This window comes from Pseudopodoces humilis, chromosome 5 (assembly GCF_049639895.1).
Source record: "Pseudopodoces humilis isolate 2021_Gansu_Grassland_sample_001 chromosome 5, ASM4963989v1, whole genome shotgun sequence".
NCBI classification, from domain to species: domain Eukaryota; kingdom Metazoa; phylum Chordata; class Aves; order Passeriformes; family Paridae; genus Pseudopodoces; species Pseudopodoces humilis.
Window position 1 is genome coordinate 57,939,677 of NC_142204.1, and position 15,898 is coordinate 57,955,574.

The window sequence follows — 15,898 nt, forward strand, 5'->3', positions numbered from 1 at the left end:
ACTAGGTTTGCTGCTTTAAGGATTGCTAACTTTTAAGTTCACACTGTTAAAGTGTGGATTTATTTCAAACTTCAGCACATTAGATTTTATAAGACATTTCTAATTTCTTTGTTCAGAAAATAAATTTTAAGATTATATTGTACACATGAGGCATTTCAGTCTGGGAAAAGGATAATGATATATTTTCTCCCTCTCCAAAGCCTGGGTATGGGTTAATTGTCCTGGCACCATCAGTATAGATCCTATAGCTCCTCCAGGAACCAGAATCTAGGACAACCCTTGCACGAGGGTCAACCAGTGAAGGGTGGGAGGGGGAGGAGGTAATAAGTGCAAGTCAACTGATTTCCTACTGAAACTGCTGTTATGATCAGAGTGAAGGTATAAATTACACTTGAAAAAATGATACAAAAATAAGAAAAAGAGCATGCTCTCTGTAAAAAATATAGTTTTCTGTTTCTTCGGAAAAAAAAAAAAGGATAACCTTAAAACACACCCAAGGGATTTTTCTCTTAAGACAAAATGAATGAATCTGATTAAGATTTATATAACATTAAGCCATTTTAATGCCTACTTCTTAGCCACACTTGATATTCAAGGAAGATTCTAGAAAGAAACGCCAAATTGTAATACGTAGCAATTACAAAAAAGATATTTACTGATTTTAAAGTAGTTTTGATGAGAAAGATTTAAGATCAAGATTTTTTACTTAAACATATAACCTGAACGTGTAAAGTTATGAAACCATAAACTGTCAACCTACATCCACTTTAAACGGTGGCAAAATGGACTTCCCACCAGCTTCACTTAGATTTGAAGTTTCCAGGCCCTGAGTTACAGCATACCAAAGGTGGTGTTAGAAATACACCCATTTTTCAGGTCATGTACAGACATGCTCAAGTGCTACTCTAAAGTGAGAACTTGAAAATTGCATTTTAGCCATTACAGTGGTTTCTCCCCTGTTCTCGCTTACATTTCCACCCAGGGCACACCCCATTAGTGTTTCACTTTACAATACTCAACCAAATTATGGTATTCAACAATACTTCTTCATATAAAATTTGTTTTACGTTCTCATATCCTACACCTCTTCACAGCCAGACTAAAATAAAGTTTGTACAGTTTGACCTCCACCTTCTTCATTACTCCTGCATTTACTGACACACTTCAGTTTAGAACTGTGCTAACAGTTAAACACCCTTTGGTGTTTGCTACCCCTCTCCCTCCTTCATTTTACCCCTTTCCTTACAAAGAAAGGAAATTCCTGTTTAAAAAAACAGAGGAAAAAAACCCATGGTATTAAGTTCCATTTTTACATAAGAATTGGCATCTCCATTGCTTTGTTTAGGGCTGTTCATATAATGTCTGGAGACATCCATACTACTCGAGTCAAAAGACAATAGCAAAGGAAAAGACACTCTGGAAGGCTTGGCATAACTCCTACTGTGCTTTCATGAAAATGCAAATAAAATTCTAAACCTCTCAGATGGGTGCTATTATACAGAGTATAAAAGCTTTCTAATATTAAAGACAAAGGTCAATATGTGCTTTGCTGCTAGACAGGCCTGAGAGAGTTTAGAGGAGTGCAGCCTTCCTGTTTTACCTGGCAGTTGGGCTTATTTGTTACTAAAATTTAATTCTGGAAGGGGGAAGACAGAAGCACACCAATGCTTCTCAAATTATGCTCTGAGAGAAACTAGTGCTTTCAGTTGCTGTATTACAGGATTTTTTTATCACAGGTTAACTCAAGAGCCAGATTAAAAAAGGTTTTATAAGGAATAAAACTTAATCATTCCCACCTCCCCAGCACAAAAAGCCTTCAAGTCTGTAATGCATTAACATACAAACGCCTTGTACATGCAACATGTACAACAGCTGAGCCCTTCTAGGACAAGTACCTATAGAAATAGAATTCTAAGATGCCTAACATTTTAGGAACAATATTTTGGTGCCCTCTTTTATAAAAAGTATCTGCCTGCCTTCCTTCCTCTTACTTTGGTTAATGAGGAAAGGAAGATATAGTTACAAACTTTCTCCTCCAATTCACTGTACAAGTAATTTAAACATCTCTATGCAGGAAAAATTGAAGTTAACCAAACCAGTAAAACATCCTTCTGCGATGAAAAAATTAGCAAGGAGGAGTTATTTTAAATGCAGTTGTACATATGGAAATACTAAGAAGCTAATACTTCCTTGATGTTGCCATCAGTTTTAATAAAGGACACAAGTAAAAACTCCAAGCTGAAGAAGGAGGCTTCTGCAATCATCATTCTCACATCTCAGGGAAAAACAACTAAGATAAAGGGATAAATGTATCCCTAGTGACATCAGTGGAGATAAAGGGATCAATCTATTACATAGTCAGGTCTCCGAGCATCTTTCCAGCTTTTAATGTCAGTAAATAAACATTAAAAGTGCTTAATGTGCAAGGCTAATAGTGATGATAGCACTTTCACTGTTTTCATTTGGTTTTTTTGTCTTTTTTTTACAAAAACCTTAAAAACAAACATGAAGGCATATATAAAATACACTTGGTTTATGTAACAGATAGAATATAAACCACCAGACAAGAAAAATTATTGCAAAATAGATGAGGATGTTCATTTTTTTTCACTACCAAGTCATACAATAAGAAAGTTTCCTTTAACTCTTCCAGGATAAGACACTAGCTTTCACTGCTGGGTGATGCAGATGTTATTTTCACATATTGGTTGAAAATTGTCTCAAAAGCTTCATCTCTGTGTACCATGGCACCAAACACCAAAGGCTAAATAACAGAAAAAAAGACATCATGTCAGTCCACAAAGAAAAGGAATTTCCTCTAGGTATATTTTTGTCAAGTCACTAGGAACAGATTAATTATACTACAAATGCACTGATAAAGACAAAATATTCCTTTTCTCTATTACATCCTTGAGTATGTTGTGTATTTTCTAATATTTTTCACTTCCTTAAAAACTTCATCTGAGGGTCAGGCCCTCCCACCTCAAAGCCTCCCTGCCTATGGATACTCTCAAGCCAACAGCTTTTTGTTTCGGACTGCATAGCAGACTGCATGCTCCTGATGTAGGATGCTGGAGAAAATCTGAGTGTTAAGAGTAAAGCACTTCAGAGGCAGTAGAACAAGCTGAATATTTAATTCATTAAAATTCTAAAGACAAACATACTGAATAACAGACAAGTGATTTTTTTTTAAACGAAAAAAAGCCAGCCACTGGCATAAGGGTATAAAAAAGCCTTTATGCTGGTGCTAACCAGAGGAGGAAAAGAAGGGTAAGAAATCCAATACAGCAATACAGATACAGCAAGCTACTTACTTTCTGTGTAGATGGTGTTGACACAGCAATACCCATCCCTGATCCTGGGAGAACAGAGAGCACTTTATACTAAAAAATAAAACACAAAGACTTAAGATATCTTCTGTACTGAACAACTGCAAAAGATGCTGCAGACGTTACACAATTTATCACTGGCATTTCCTCCCAGCCACAACAAAGAGACCTTAAAAACCAGGATGAAGCCATCTGCCATTCTCTGGAGCCTCATTCTCGCTGGGTACAGTCTCACCCAGCAGCCAGGACTGTTCTCTCCACTTCCTCCCAGAGCTGCAGCAATGCCCAACCTGCTGGAACCAGCCCAGCCCCAAAGTGAGCATCAGTCCTGCTCCAGCACACGGGAGCTGACCCTGCCGTGCCGCGGGCAGCTGCAGGCTGCCAGATGGGGTGGGCAGGGCACAGCCCTGTGAGATGCACTTGTGAGATGGGCCTGTGGGCATCACCCAGAATTCCCCTACAGGCGACATCCATCCACGCTTCAGAGGAACAGCAAGCAGACCAGAAAAGGCTGCTTTTTCAACATTAGATAGAAAACAGGGTATCACAGACTCATTGCATCATTAAGGTTGAAAAAGAGCTCCCACCTTTGACCAAACACCACCCCATCAACTAAACCATAGCACCCAGTGCCACACATGGACTGCTTGCTTGATTATTTAGAAAGAAAGTCCATAAAGATAAAAAGGAATACAGTTGGCTGAACTTGGGAGTATTCACAGGGAGGAAGAGACATTCCAGTCAGAGCTGGGTCTCCCACCTCCAAATAAAACCAAGCACAGTACATTTTTATGCTTGGCTGCATGATCCCTGTCTCATCTTCATTAAAAACACTACACAGATGCAAAAGAAACTTTATGGCAGTAAAGGCCTACTGAACAACAAACCAGCATTACTTGAAGTATGATGTTTGAAATCCATTAATATGAATTATTAATTCCAGTAGGAATGTTCAATTTGAGCGTAAGCTGTCTGCTTTATAGACATGTCATAGAAATAGGAGGAATTAATTTGAAAATCTGGAGGTATTTATGCAGTAGTAAACACCAGCCTGAGGTGTTTCTTTGCTCAACATGATTTATCTGTGATACAGGATGCAGCAGAAAGCAGGGGTGTCTGTGCTCAAGACGAGGACAAGTTCAGAAAGGGTAACAAAAAGTGATGTTAAAGGCCATAGAGAGTGAGAAAGGCATCAGTAAAGCCTTTAGTAACCACAGGCCAATAAACCTCAACCAGAGGAAGGACAACATTGCCCTTGCTATGCTTCCAACCTTCCACTTCTTGCTCTTACTGATAGGTCCCCACTAGATGAAACTCCAGCCCACCCTCCTCTGACTGTTCTCATGATCTACCTTTCTCCACTGACAACAATCCTGCCTCCCTCTGAGTCACCTACTTTTGAGATGGTGCATCTATCAATATCCAACCCAAACTGAAGTTAGCAATACACAATTCCTGCTATCAACAGACCTCCTTAAGGCCTACACAGCTCTGGTCAACACTGGAGTTAGTAAATAACATAATTAATTTTTTTAAAAAAATGCAGGAGTGTAAGGGGTTAGTAAACTGGTTTGTCTTCATGCTCATAGCAAGTTTGCTTGTGCTGAGTCCAAAAAAGCAGTTCTAGGGAACATTCATAATCAAAGAACTATACTTCACTTATACAAATTATCAATGGTATGCTTTTTCAAGATAACAAAAGCACAAATGCAACACATGACTAGCTGAACAGAAAAGCAGTTTTCTCCCCTATTTACACCACCAACCAGACATACCTTCTGGATATCTGTTATGTCCGACAGCTTTATAACTTTATTTCTTTTTGATGAGCCGGATTTTGAGCTTTCAAAGCACAAGTAACTGGAAACAATAAAAGAAAATGCTCATTTTGATACAGTGCTTTAAAATAAATTTCTCAAATATCCTCTTGTCTCTTCTGAAGTTTGAAATTTCACAGGTTAAAATAACTTCCAAAATAAAAGAAAGACATTCAGTTCAGTTATGGCTTCTAATTTAGCACAAACATTTATAAATTCTAGCAACTAGCTGGTGTGTCTGAAAGCCCAGAACATACAGTATGCATACACACACAAAAATTCTTGTATTTATATTACTGCACTGAATGGTCAAACCTGACAAGCATTTTAAAGACACACAAGGGACATATATCCTTAAACAGTTGAATACCAAATCTCAAAAGGCTTATACATCTTTCACTATCCTAAAAGAAGATTAATGAGAAACACTGTGTTAGTTTCATGTTACAGTGCTCCAGACAAAAGCTCAGATTTCTAAACACTGGAGAGTGGCCTCCATCACTAGGTGACACTGCATACAGATGAGCTTTATTTCCTTTCATTACACTCCAAAGGAACTTCAGTGCAAGACCCAAACAGTAATGACCACAGTTATTCAGTCCTAGGAGGCTGGGAGGTAAGGAAATAAAAAACAAAACAAAACAAACCACTCACCCATAAAAATTTGAAACCAAGGCTTAATTTTCAGTTTTCCTCTTTGTTGCTGTCATTTCAAGGAAGCCTAAACATTAGCTTGCTTTACAAAAAACTTAAACTGAGAATATTTGTCAAAAAGCTGTTGGTCACAATTTTTGAAGTATACTTAGGTTTTAGGTTTCTTTTCTAGTATCTATAAGTTAGTATGTTATCCACATCAAGAACCGCAGCTACTAACAACTGTCTATTTAGAGCTATTTTGCATTCCTATGCAAGCCTTTCCAAGGCAAAATCTCATCTGTTAAACATAGCCACACACCAGATTCAGCTCTCCCTCTCCTATGATGCTTCCTTGATGTTGCAAAGCACCTTGAAATGGTATTTTTGCTTCAAATCACTATTAAAAGATCCTTTTTAGATTCAAAGACTTTAATGTCTTGAATTTCCCTCCTAGGAAATGTGTGAAGTGCAATGACTCACTTTTCTGTGACATAGAGAACTCCATTCCTGATGTAGTCTGTAGGCATCTTCCGATCTCTGTTAATCAAGCAACAGCGCCAGCCATTTTCACACACTGAAAAAGTCATAACAAGAAATCTTGCTTTAAGAAAAAGAAAGAGAGACTGGCACTATCCCCAACAGTCTCCTTATACAATAGAAAACACTGAATATTAAAATTTAGATACCTAAAACTAAAAGTGCTTACAAAGAAAAGCCTAAATCAGGTGTTCTAGACATCATAACATCTGTTTTAACATTCATTTTGAAAAAAAACCAAAAAAAAAAACCACCCACACAATTATTCCCTTAATTTGACTGTTGGATTTGCATAACTACAAAAGGCACACCAGGCTGTGCACTCTTTCAAAGAGCTACAAGGATATGGAATGAAAAAGACCATCTCCATTCATCCTAATTTAAAGCAAGATTTTTAAATCAAAAGCTTACACCTACACAATGCACAGAAAAGGAATTCAACTTTAAACTGTCCCTGGCTTTTTACAAAATATTCTACTAATGTAGCCTTCCTGTGGCATCATACCTGGCAAAGGACGTTCATTCTCAGACAGGTTAAAAACTTCATGGAAATTTCCTCTCTTGGTGGTATGAAAACGACTTGTGTCTTCATCTTTGCTTATTCCAGTTGGGGCACTTGAGCCCATGTAACTCCTGGAGGCTGTTGTTTGAAGCTGCAGAAAAAGAAACACAATTCCAAAATCTGAGCAGCAACATTCAAGCTACACTCTCAAAAATAATTTAGCTAACTACTCTTTTGGAAAAAAAAAAATCTATAATGCAATAATTTTCATTAACTACTTATATAAATTTACTGCTTCACTATGCTGCTGCTGCTAGAGCACAGGCCTCTAATATGGTACCTGAACATAACCTTTCAAAGTGCTGCCCTTTGAAGGACACACTTTGCTAGGGTGAAGCACACGGTGCTAAATGCACCTATCTTAAAATACCATTTTTCTACAGTAAAGGCTATGTCTCATTAGATACAGCTAAGTCACTGCAAACAGCTCCAACGATTGTAACTAGTGGGACTACTAACAGAAAATATATTATCAGCACTTGGCTTGTCTTCAAGAGATAAACAAAGTATTACTGCACAAAAGAAGTTTAGAAAGAAAAAAGAGAAAAAAAAAAGCCACACAGATTTGCATAAGCTCATTATGAATACAAATGTTGAAAATGAAAGGAAGTTTTCCACGCTATGATCCATACCTTTTCATGCCCTGACAGCTAGCAGGAAAAGAAACAAACAACACAAATGTGACAGTGACAAAAGAAAAGAAAGCGAAATCTATTTAACAGTATAATACACAGAATAAAACATGAACCGAGTGGCACTGCATGATCTTGCTCACAAACCAAGTCACTACACACAATGAATGCAATTAAAAAAGTTGTGAGTGGTTAGAGCACACCAGTTCAATTTATTCAGGTTGCATCAGAACCATTGATCTTTCCTGTGCTTTGAAGTTGCACTTTTGAGAGTGTTGACACATAAAACAAAATCTGAATGGTTGTCAGCATCCCTGTGAGGGAAAAAAGGTAGTACAGAGTTCCTGAAACCGAAGTACTTGAGTAAAATCTACTTTTAAACAGAGCTCCTTAACCACTGGAGACTGCCCCGGCAACAAGCCTTGCTTCTGGAAGGACAGCAGGCAGGTTCTTTTGGAAAGCTCTCCTGCACTTTCATTTTCATCTTGGTGGGGCACCACATAATTCCAAAAGCAGGCACTGTCAGCTCTGCTCCTAGCCCTACCATGCACTGCAGTTCAGCAGAAGACAAACTGACAACATGGAAGCTCAGGACTAAGCTTTTCTCCTGTAGAGGCCCAATGCTGCTGAAGGCAAACCAGCTTTCAGCTGCTTTTTTTGTTATTTTGCACTAAATTGGCAGCACTCAACACTTCAGAGGATTTACACACTAAGAAAAGGAATCCAAAGCAATGAAAACATGTGAACTGCAACTGCTAACTAGAAAGCAGACTGACAAAACAAACATGGCAGAGAGCATTTGCCATTTGTCTATTTAGGGTACCTCGAAGACAATGATGCCTCAGGGGAAAAAAAAATAAAGTTAGTTAATACGGAAAGCAAACTGCTGATAGTAACTAATATTGCCTCACTTGTGTGGTGCTGAGTCCCTGGGACCAAGGAAAATAACAGCTTATTCAACAATCTGTGTGCAACTAAAGATGAAAAGAATTTTCTGAAGGCCTTCTTAGACAAGCTATTTGGCTGCACATGCACACCATCAGGTGAAGTGCCATGGTCTAAAACATAAAAATGATCAGAGCAAGAGATCTAATGCTTTTTGTGCTGGAATAAGGACTATTTCTGCTCTCTGCTACACTGCTTCCTACCTACTTGTTATATAAAGAGATTTAAAAAAATGGAGTTTAAATTTCAGTACCATTACCCATCTGGTGGCTGAAAATATAAGTAGTTCTGCCCTCACTTCTAGTCCTGCCTAACCCATGCAAATGTTTCCTCTTGCCACTCGGGCTTGAGACATTCAATGGCCAATTACTAAGAGAAGAGCATTTTAATAAACCTTAAATCTAACTGGAAGTGGTTGGATTTGTAATGGTGGATGAGTCCTGATTGTCTAAAATCATCACCAACAACCTGGAGGTAAGGTATTCCTTTTCACTTGATCTGTCATCAGCTTTTGACTTACAACCTTTATCCACCAGATACTGTTGTTAAGACTGTTCTCTAAGGACACAAGGTCAGAGTGGTGATACAGGCAATTAATATTGCATTGTGTCTAAGTTTACTCTGTCTTGTATGCTGTTTAATGATAAGAAGCCAAAGCAAATGCACACATGCTGGCACTACATGCTTTTGGGCTCTGCCTTTTCTATGAAAAAAATGAAAAACTCTCTTTGGTTTTTACCTTTTGGTACAAAAATCTATTTTTCATACTATGAGGTCTGCAGAAGTCTCTCAAGGGGTAAGAAAGTTTCTCTAAAATTACTGAGATCAAGTTAATGTTCTCAAAGACATTTGGAAGCAGGTAATGCAGTCCTGTACATCCTTTCCAGGAAGGGAAACCAAGGCCATTGAGCCAGACCTGGTAGTACAAAAACCCTGTCTCTACTTGCAGAACTAAAGCCATGAAGAAAAGCCAAAAGGAATAATTACTAAGTTTATGGACTCAAGTTCAGCAATTCAGAATCTTCCCACCTCTAAGGCAGATTAGAGAGACAAGCAAGATGATGTCACAACCACCACAGTATGTGAAGGATAACCTGTAAGTGTGAGAAGCACAGAAGCTTTTAAGACCATCTTCTGTAACCAAGAGAAATACAGGCCATGGATGGCTTCATCCAAGTGCTTATTTACCCATCTCATTCCATGGAAAACAGGAACAGAAGACTCACTTTCTGTAAATAGACTGTCCTTGTCTACTTCCTTCTTAAACGCTCACTTTTGCTGCAGTTATTTTACCACCCTCTGCTCCACCAGCCCGCAAGCCCCAATTTCTTCTTAACAATGAGGGTTCATGTGCTTATCCCTTTTGCTCTCCAGTTGTATAGCCAGGCTGAATCACTGCTCAGTACTGTGCCCTTCAGACAGCACTCAGAAACTCCATGAATGCAATTAGATATTGTGCTAAGAGGCATTAAGCAAATGCTAAAATGGGATTAGACTCAAGATCTACTACAACTATTTTAATTTTTAAACTAATAAAAATTGACAAATCCAGGCATATGGAAAATCCTGACTCAGTTACCATGTCAGGCCCCAAAACGATTTACCAAGATGCACAAAATGCAATACTTTGAGATTTAACTGTGACACTTTAACAAAAAGAAAATGTACTGTTGGGAGTACAAACATGAAGTCATTTATCACCACTATACTAAAAGGTCACCTAATACAAATCACCATGAAACAATGTCTAAATATGTAAACTACCCTTGTTAATTATCATCCTATTAGTAAGCTGCATATTATACTCAAGCCTTTATCTATTTTTAACTGTACTTCAATTACCTAAGTATATGAATTTCCACTGAAAAAGAATGCCTAACAATAGAGAAAGTGGATACAAAAAGACTGTATTTGACAACAGAATTACACAGAATGTATGTTAAAGAAATTGGTATGAATATGTATGGTGTTATATTTGTGTGTTTAGCTTCATGATTCACAGTGTATCTATACAAACATACACATTTTTGATAACTGATTCCTTTCATACAAGAAACAGAATCCATAGAACAACTGTGGATCTTGAAAATAATGAAAAAATGCAATTAACTAACATAGATTGTAAGGCTTTAACCATCTCTTTAATGTGCTCTAGTCACTGAAGAAAAGGAAAAGGGAGAAAGGGATCTGATTTTCAGAGGCAGAGAACACAGGGGCAAAAAGATTCATTACCCTTACCCGTCTTGACACTGTAGCATTAGATCTTTCTTTGAGCTGAGGATCTGTCAGGAGGCTTATCCAGATGATATAAGGAGTATCATACTTAGCTCTTAGTCTGGGGCATCGTTTGAAGATAAAATCAATAAGGAAAAACTTGATTCCAGCATAGAGTCCTGAAAAAAAGGTCACTTCAGTTTGAATGCTTAAGAGGCATTAAGAACATCACTGTTTTGATCATATTTTTGAAAGCTCACAAATGAAACCGAATTCTGTACATTTAGTCACAGTGTTAAAACCATTCTCCTGGGTTTACTATTTTACTCTTCTTTCCTTCCCATCCTCAGTTCTTTTAAACATTTACATAGCCACTATTATGCAGAAGAACATTTGAATAATTCAAACATATGTTCCTTATTACCAGAAGCATTCTGAAAACATGATAGACTACCAAAACAAAAAACACACCAGATCATTCAACTATGCAGCTCCTGCAGGAATTTTAATGGCAACAGAGGGCTCTCACGTACTACATAAAACTCTATCTTCCAGTCCCAACTCTAATCTTATACAAGTTATTTCCTTGCATTCTGCCATTCAAAATGGGCTTAAAATACTCTCTCAAAACTTTATTGAGTGCAATCCAGATCTCCTAAGAGTCAGAGTAAAACAATTACTCCTCACATGTCTGAATTCAACTGCTGTGTAAAGCAAACCTACATTTATGTTCAAGCTAACAAAATTTGAAGTTCAGTGCTGTGGTAGTTTGGCAAGTGCCACTAAAAGTAATACTCATTTGATTATATCATTACTTCAATGAAAAAAATTGAAGTTCTTGGTTCACAGTACAGGGCTTCATATCTCAGCAAAAACAGTCCCATGATGTAGTGAGAACCCTTTTCTCAATTCCCACTTGAGACTGAGTTTCTGTAACAGACCCACAGTAGTCTGTTCATGTTGTCCAGTACATTCTCCAAGTTTTACCAGGAGTCCCACTTACTCTTTTATTTTTTCCTACACTGTCACTTTCGCGTCTCCTGTGTCATGCCGCTTATTTCATTTACAAGGACGTATGAGCAAAAAACCCTCAACATATACGATTTTCTGGAAGCCTTACAGCTGACAGTCTGAGAAGTTCTGCTAACAGCTCCTCATAGATTTCTCCTCTTCAAGATAAGCAAAAGCATTATCCAGTCTTTTTCTATTATACACTGAGATGGTTTTCAAAATGGTCATGACAAATGATGCTAAGCACAATGGAAATACTTTAAAACATTGCATGATTTATTAATGCAGGTTTTCTCTCTTAAACTCTAAAATTCTCCCTCTAAAGATCATGTAGGTTTTAACCATTAAGTCTAGACTGTAACAGGTGAATTATTTATTGTGTTTACCCAATGCAAGCCCAAGAATCCTGTAGGGCAAAAAGCAGGATGCAATAAAAGCTGCCCATAGAGCAATGTAGAGCTTCTGCGTTATTTCTGGCTGGACCCACATGAACAAGCTGAAAAAAAACAAAGAAAAATTTTACTATTAGTGTTACACATATTGGCAAGTCTTGTTTTAAAAGGGAAGAAAATCTCACATCAGATAACTTACTTTTTAAATTTTTCCAGTATATCTGCCATCTTGCCAAAAAGGTTCTGTATAAGAAGGAAAAGAATTAAAACCAATTCCTGCATTGTCTTGGGTTTTTTTATCCACACAATGAAAACAAATAGCTTTCTGACTTTGTTGGTAAGCAATTCCCAGAAGCAATTTTTTAAAAAAACTAATTTTTAGCCATTTATATACTTCACAGCTGAGTAAATATAGAACAGAATATCAATACTTGGTGACTTCCATCTCATTTAACCTTGTTCTGTAACTTGTGATTGATCATAGTAACTGATGAAATTATTTGATCCCACTGTCATAACTGGAAAGCACTCACATTACTGCAAATATTTTAAATTAAGCTCTCAATCTAAGAGTAAAGAGCTTCTGTTAGTAGGTAACGAAATGGAAGGTTTCTTCACACACTTTGCTGAAATTTCAGGAAGTGGCAACTGAGTTCATCAAAAGGGCTATTAGCTTCTTGGAAACAGACCATTATCAGCTTTTATAATAAACCATTGCAGACAGCAGATTTCAAGTAATTCCAACAAATGATGATGCAACTGACCCCAGCTCAGGACTCAGGCCATATTCTCTCACCAATCCTTACTGTCAGAGCATCTGAAAATTTCACCTTCCGAATAAATTTCCAAAGGTGTTCATATAAACATACGCACCAACCCAGCAGAGGGAAGGAGCTGAGCATTCAAGCAGCAAAGGAAGGTTAAACCCCTTTTGACAGCAACATATCATTAGGCATGGCACAAGGCTGCAGTTCAACTGGATGGTGCAGTCACTCAGCTGCTACCTCATCCAATTTATGGAGCTGGGAGAAAAACCTTCCTTCAGCCTCTCCAACATCAGCAGATTTCAAGGCCTGGAGGGGGTGGAGTTCTTTAAAACATGCTATTTTAGAGATGCAGAGCAAACTGTTGAATTAACACAGCTAAACAGACCACAGCCTTCAGCTAAATCTTAAAGGAACAGAGTCTCCTACATCAGTTTTATGACCAGCAGATTTGGCATGTGGATCTACAGTCCAGTACATTTTTAAGATTCACCACCCAATCTGCATTAACAGAAGCTTATATGCATATATAAGGTAGAAAACTATGAGAAGTTGCTTCTACTTCCCTCTGGAGCCTTCTCAGAGCTGTGGTCAGAGAACCTCAACCCATTCTCTGATGCATCATGCCATTTCAGAAGCTCTAAGAATCTTACTGATATCTCCACTGCTCATAGGTAAAGTTCCCTTTGCAAGGAAAGTATTTCTTCTTTAAGCATTTGTTTTCATATGCTATATAACAAGCTCCTTTGACCACTTGGACTATGACCCCCCTTGTTTCGAAGGAGGCAGCCGAGAGCAGCACATTACCTGCGCCTTCTGAGCCACATCTAGAACAAGCTGAAACTTTTCAGACACGGTCAGGTCCTCTTTTGGCTGCTCCTTAGACAAGAAAGAGAAAATTCATTGATTTGCAGCTCAGATAAAACATATTTTATAAAACTTGTCAGAACAAGGTGACTCCTCTACATTCTCGGTAATACTCATCTCCCTTTTAATAGTCCCTACACTTACCATTTTCCTCCCTTGTTTCAGATCTACTTTTTATGTCTTTCATTGCTGCTTATTTTTAGTTTTCAATGCTTTGGAGGGCTCAGGGGACACTGTATAATTCTCTACAGCTATCTGAAAGGAGGCTGTAATGAGGTGGGGCTCAGTCTTCTCTCCCAGGTAACAAGTGACAGATCAAGAGGAAATGGCCTCACTTTGGCAGGGGAGATGTAGATTGGCTATTCAGAAAAATATGTTCATTAAAAGGGCTGTCAAGCCTTGAAACAGGCCACCCAGGGAAGTGGAGTCACTATCCCTGGAAGTATTTACATGACACTTAGGGACATGGACCCAGTGATGGGGTTGGCAACGCTAAACTAACAGATGGACTTGATATTCTTAAAGAAAACAGAATGCAAGACTTCTTGAAGATCCCACAGGACCTAATTTGTTCCAAGCTGATAAATTAAAATTCATTTCAGAAATGTGTTTTTTAAGTTTGGAATATTTTAGGGTGAAGCATCTGAACCTAAGAGTGCTTTTAGTAAAGACTTTTAAATTACAAGGGAAAGAAAAAAATGTAGTGTCTTCACTTGCAGCTTGCTCTTCCTTCCTTTCCAACTACCCACACAAACACAGAGGAAGGTTTAAAGATGCAATTTTTTTGCAGGTGTACAGGTGAAGCTGATCAAAGACCTACCATGTGTTCAGAAACTTCAGGCACAATGCTCCACTGTATTCTCCAACCCCTAGAAATTATGGATATAGTTAAAGAGAGCAAGAACTCCATCCATCAACATGGATTATTTGTAAAAAGTTAAAAAGTAGTTTTTTGCAATAAGCACTTATGGCTTAAAAGTAAATAATATAATCCCAAATTGACGAAGAACCAACAACATAACAGAAGTACAAGTGACCAAAAACAGCCAGCTTAAAAATATTAGTTAAGTAGATACTAAACAGAATCACTGCTTGTGGGTTTTACAACAAAAATTAATGGTGTCCATGGAGTAAAGGATTAGGAATATTTTTCTCTTATTTTTTCATGAGAAGAAAATTACATCAACTTATTCAGAAGCCTATTTGCTATCAGCAATTTCCAGGGAATACAATGTTAAACAGAGAGTATCATTTAAGAAGTCAGAAAATTATTTTACAATATGCACATTAAGATCCTCTATACCATTTTAAAGTCCATTAGAAAAAACCTCAGACTTAATTTTTGTAAGAGATTAAATTTACAAATGGAAGATACTTTGGATAAAGTACATCAAGAGCTCTGGAAAAAGGCAAAACTGCCATTTTAGGCCTAGGTGAACATCCTCTGCTTGGAAAAACAGCAAAGCTTCAATATTGAAGGTGATGTTCTTCAATTACTCTAAATATCACAGAATTAGAAATATTAGAATTTTAGTGTGCTGAGTGATTTGTCTGAGAGCATGCAACATTGTTTATGATAACCCAAGCCACAGGATACAAAGATAATTCCCAATAACTGTGAAAGATTATAGAAACTGAGCAATGACACTAAGGATATTGGAGTTTGAATTTCACTGTGTTAAATGTAACTCACAATATTAGAAAAGGTAGCAGTTTACAACCTAGTGCAAGAATAACAAAACATCTTTCAAACAAAGCATTACTTAAGCGAGTAAGCTAGTATTTATGCAAATACCTGGCTATGAGGTAATTTAGGGATAACCTCAAAATTGCTAAAAATAAGAACATAGGAATGGCCCAGCCATGCCATACAGCATTGATGTAAATCTGCAGATTAAGAAGAAAAAACAAACAGAGAGAGATGCGGATTACAAACTGGGGTACAGTGAGTTACATTAAATACCACTTCCCACTGTGCTGTTGGGCTCAGGATCATGCAATTCATATTTTTAAAAAATTAATAAATTTTAGCCACTCCATGACTGACAATGGCCCTGCACTCAGAAAGGCAAAATCAAAACTAAGAATAAACCAAATCTCCAGAGATGACACTTAACTAGTTCTCAGCTGCCTCAGAGAGAGTATTGAGTATTTTCAGCACTACAATTACTTGAAGGGGTAGGAGTTAAAAA

At 37.6% G+C, this 15,898-nt stretch overlaps 1 protein-coding gene across 2 annotated transcripts in view; it reads right to left on the reverse strand.

Annotated features, from left to right (window-relative positions):
* Positions 1-2,518: 2,518 nt before the first annotated feature.
* The window catches only part of GRAMD4 (GRAM domain containing 4), a 72,112-nt gene continuing 58,732 nt past the window's right edge, over positions 2,519-15,898 (reverse strand). Inside the window, exons 9-19 of one of the 2 annotated variants that reach the window (XM_014249044.2) lie at positions 15,502-15,593; positions 14,527-14,575; positions 13,647-13,718; positions 12,275-12,318; positions 12,070-12,179; positions 10,697-10,851; positions 6,825-6,972; positions 6,263-6,356; positions 5,105-5,189; positions 3,315-3,383; positions 2,519-2,764 (exon numbers count right to left, since the gene is read on the reverse strand). In XM_014249044.2, the coding sequence (XP_014104519.1) occupies positions 2,663-2,764; positions 3,315-3,383; positions 5,105-5,189; positions 6,263-6,356; positions 6,825-6,972; positions 10,697-10,851; positions 12,070-12,179; positions 12,275-12,318; positions 13,647-13,718; positions 14,527-14,575; positions 15,502-15,593 (1,020 nt within the window). In that variant the 3' untranslated portion in view covers positions 2,519-2,662. The remainder of the gene's footprint in view (positions 2,765-3,314; positions 3,384-5,104; positions 5,190-6,262; positions 6,357-6,824; positions 6,973-10,696; positions 10,852-12,069; positions 12,180-12,274; positions 12,319-13,646; positions 13,719-14,526; positions 14,576-15,501; positions 15,594-15,898) is intronic. The other variant, XM_014249045.2, reaches the window with a different exon arrangement.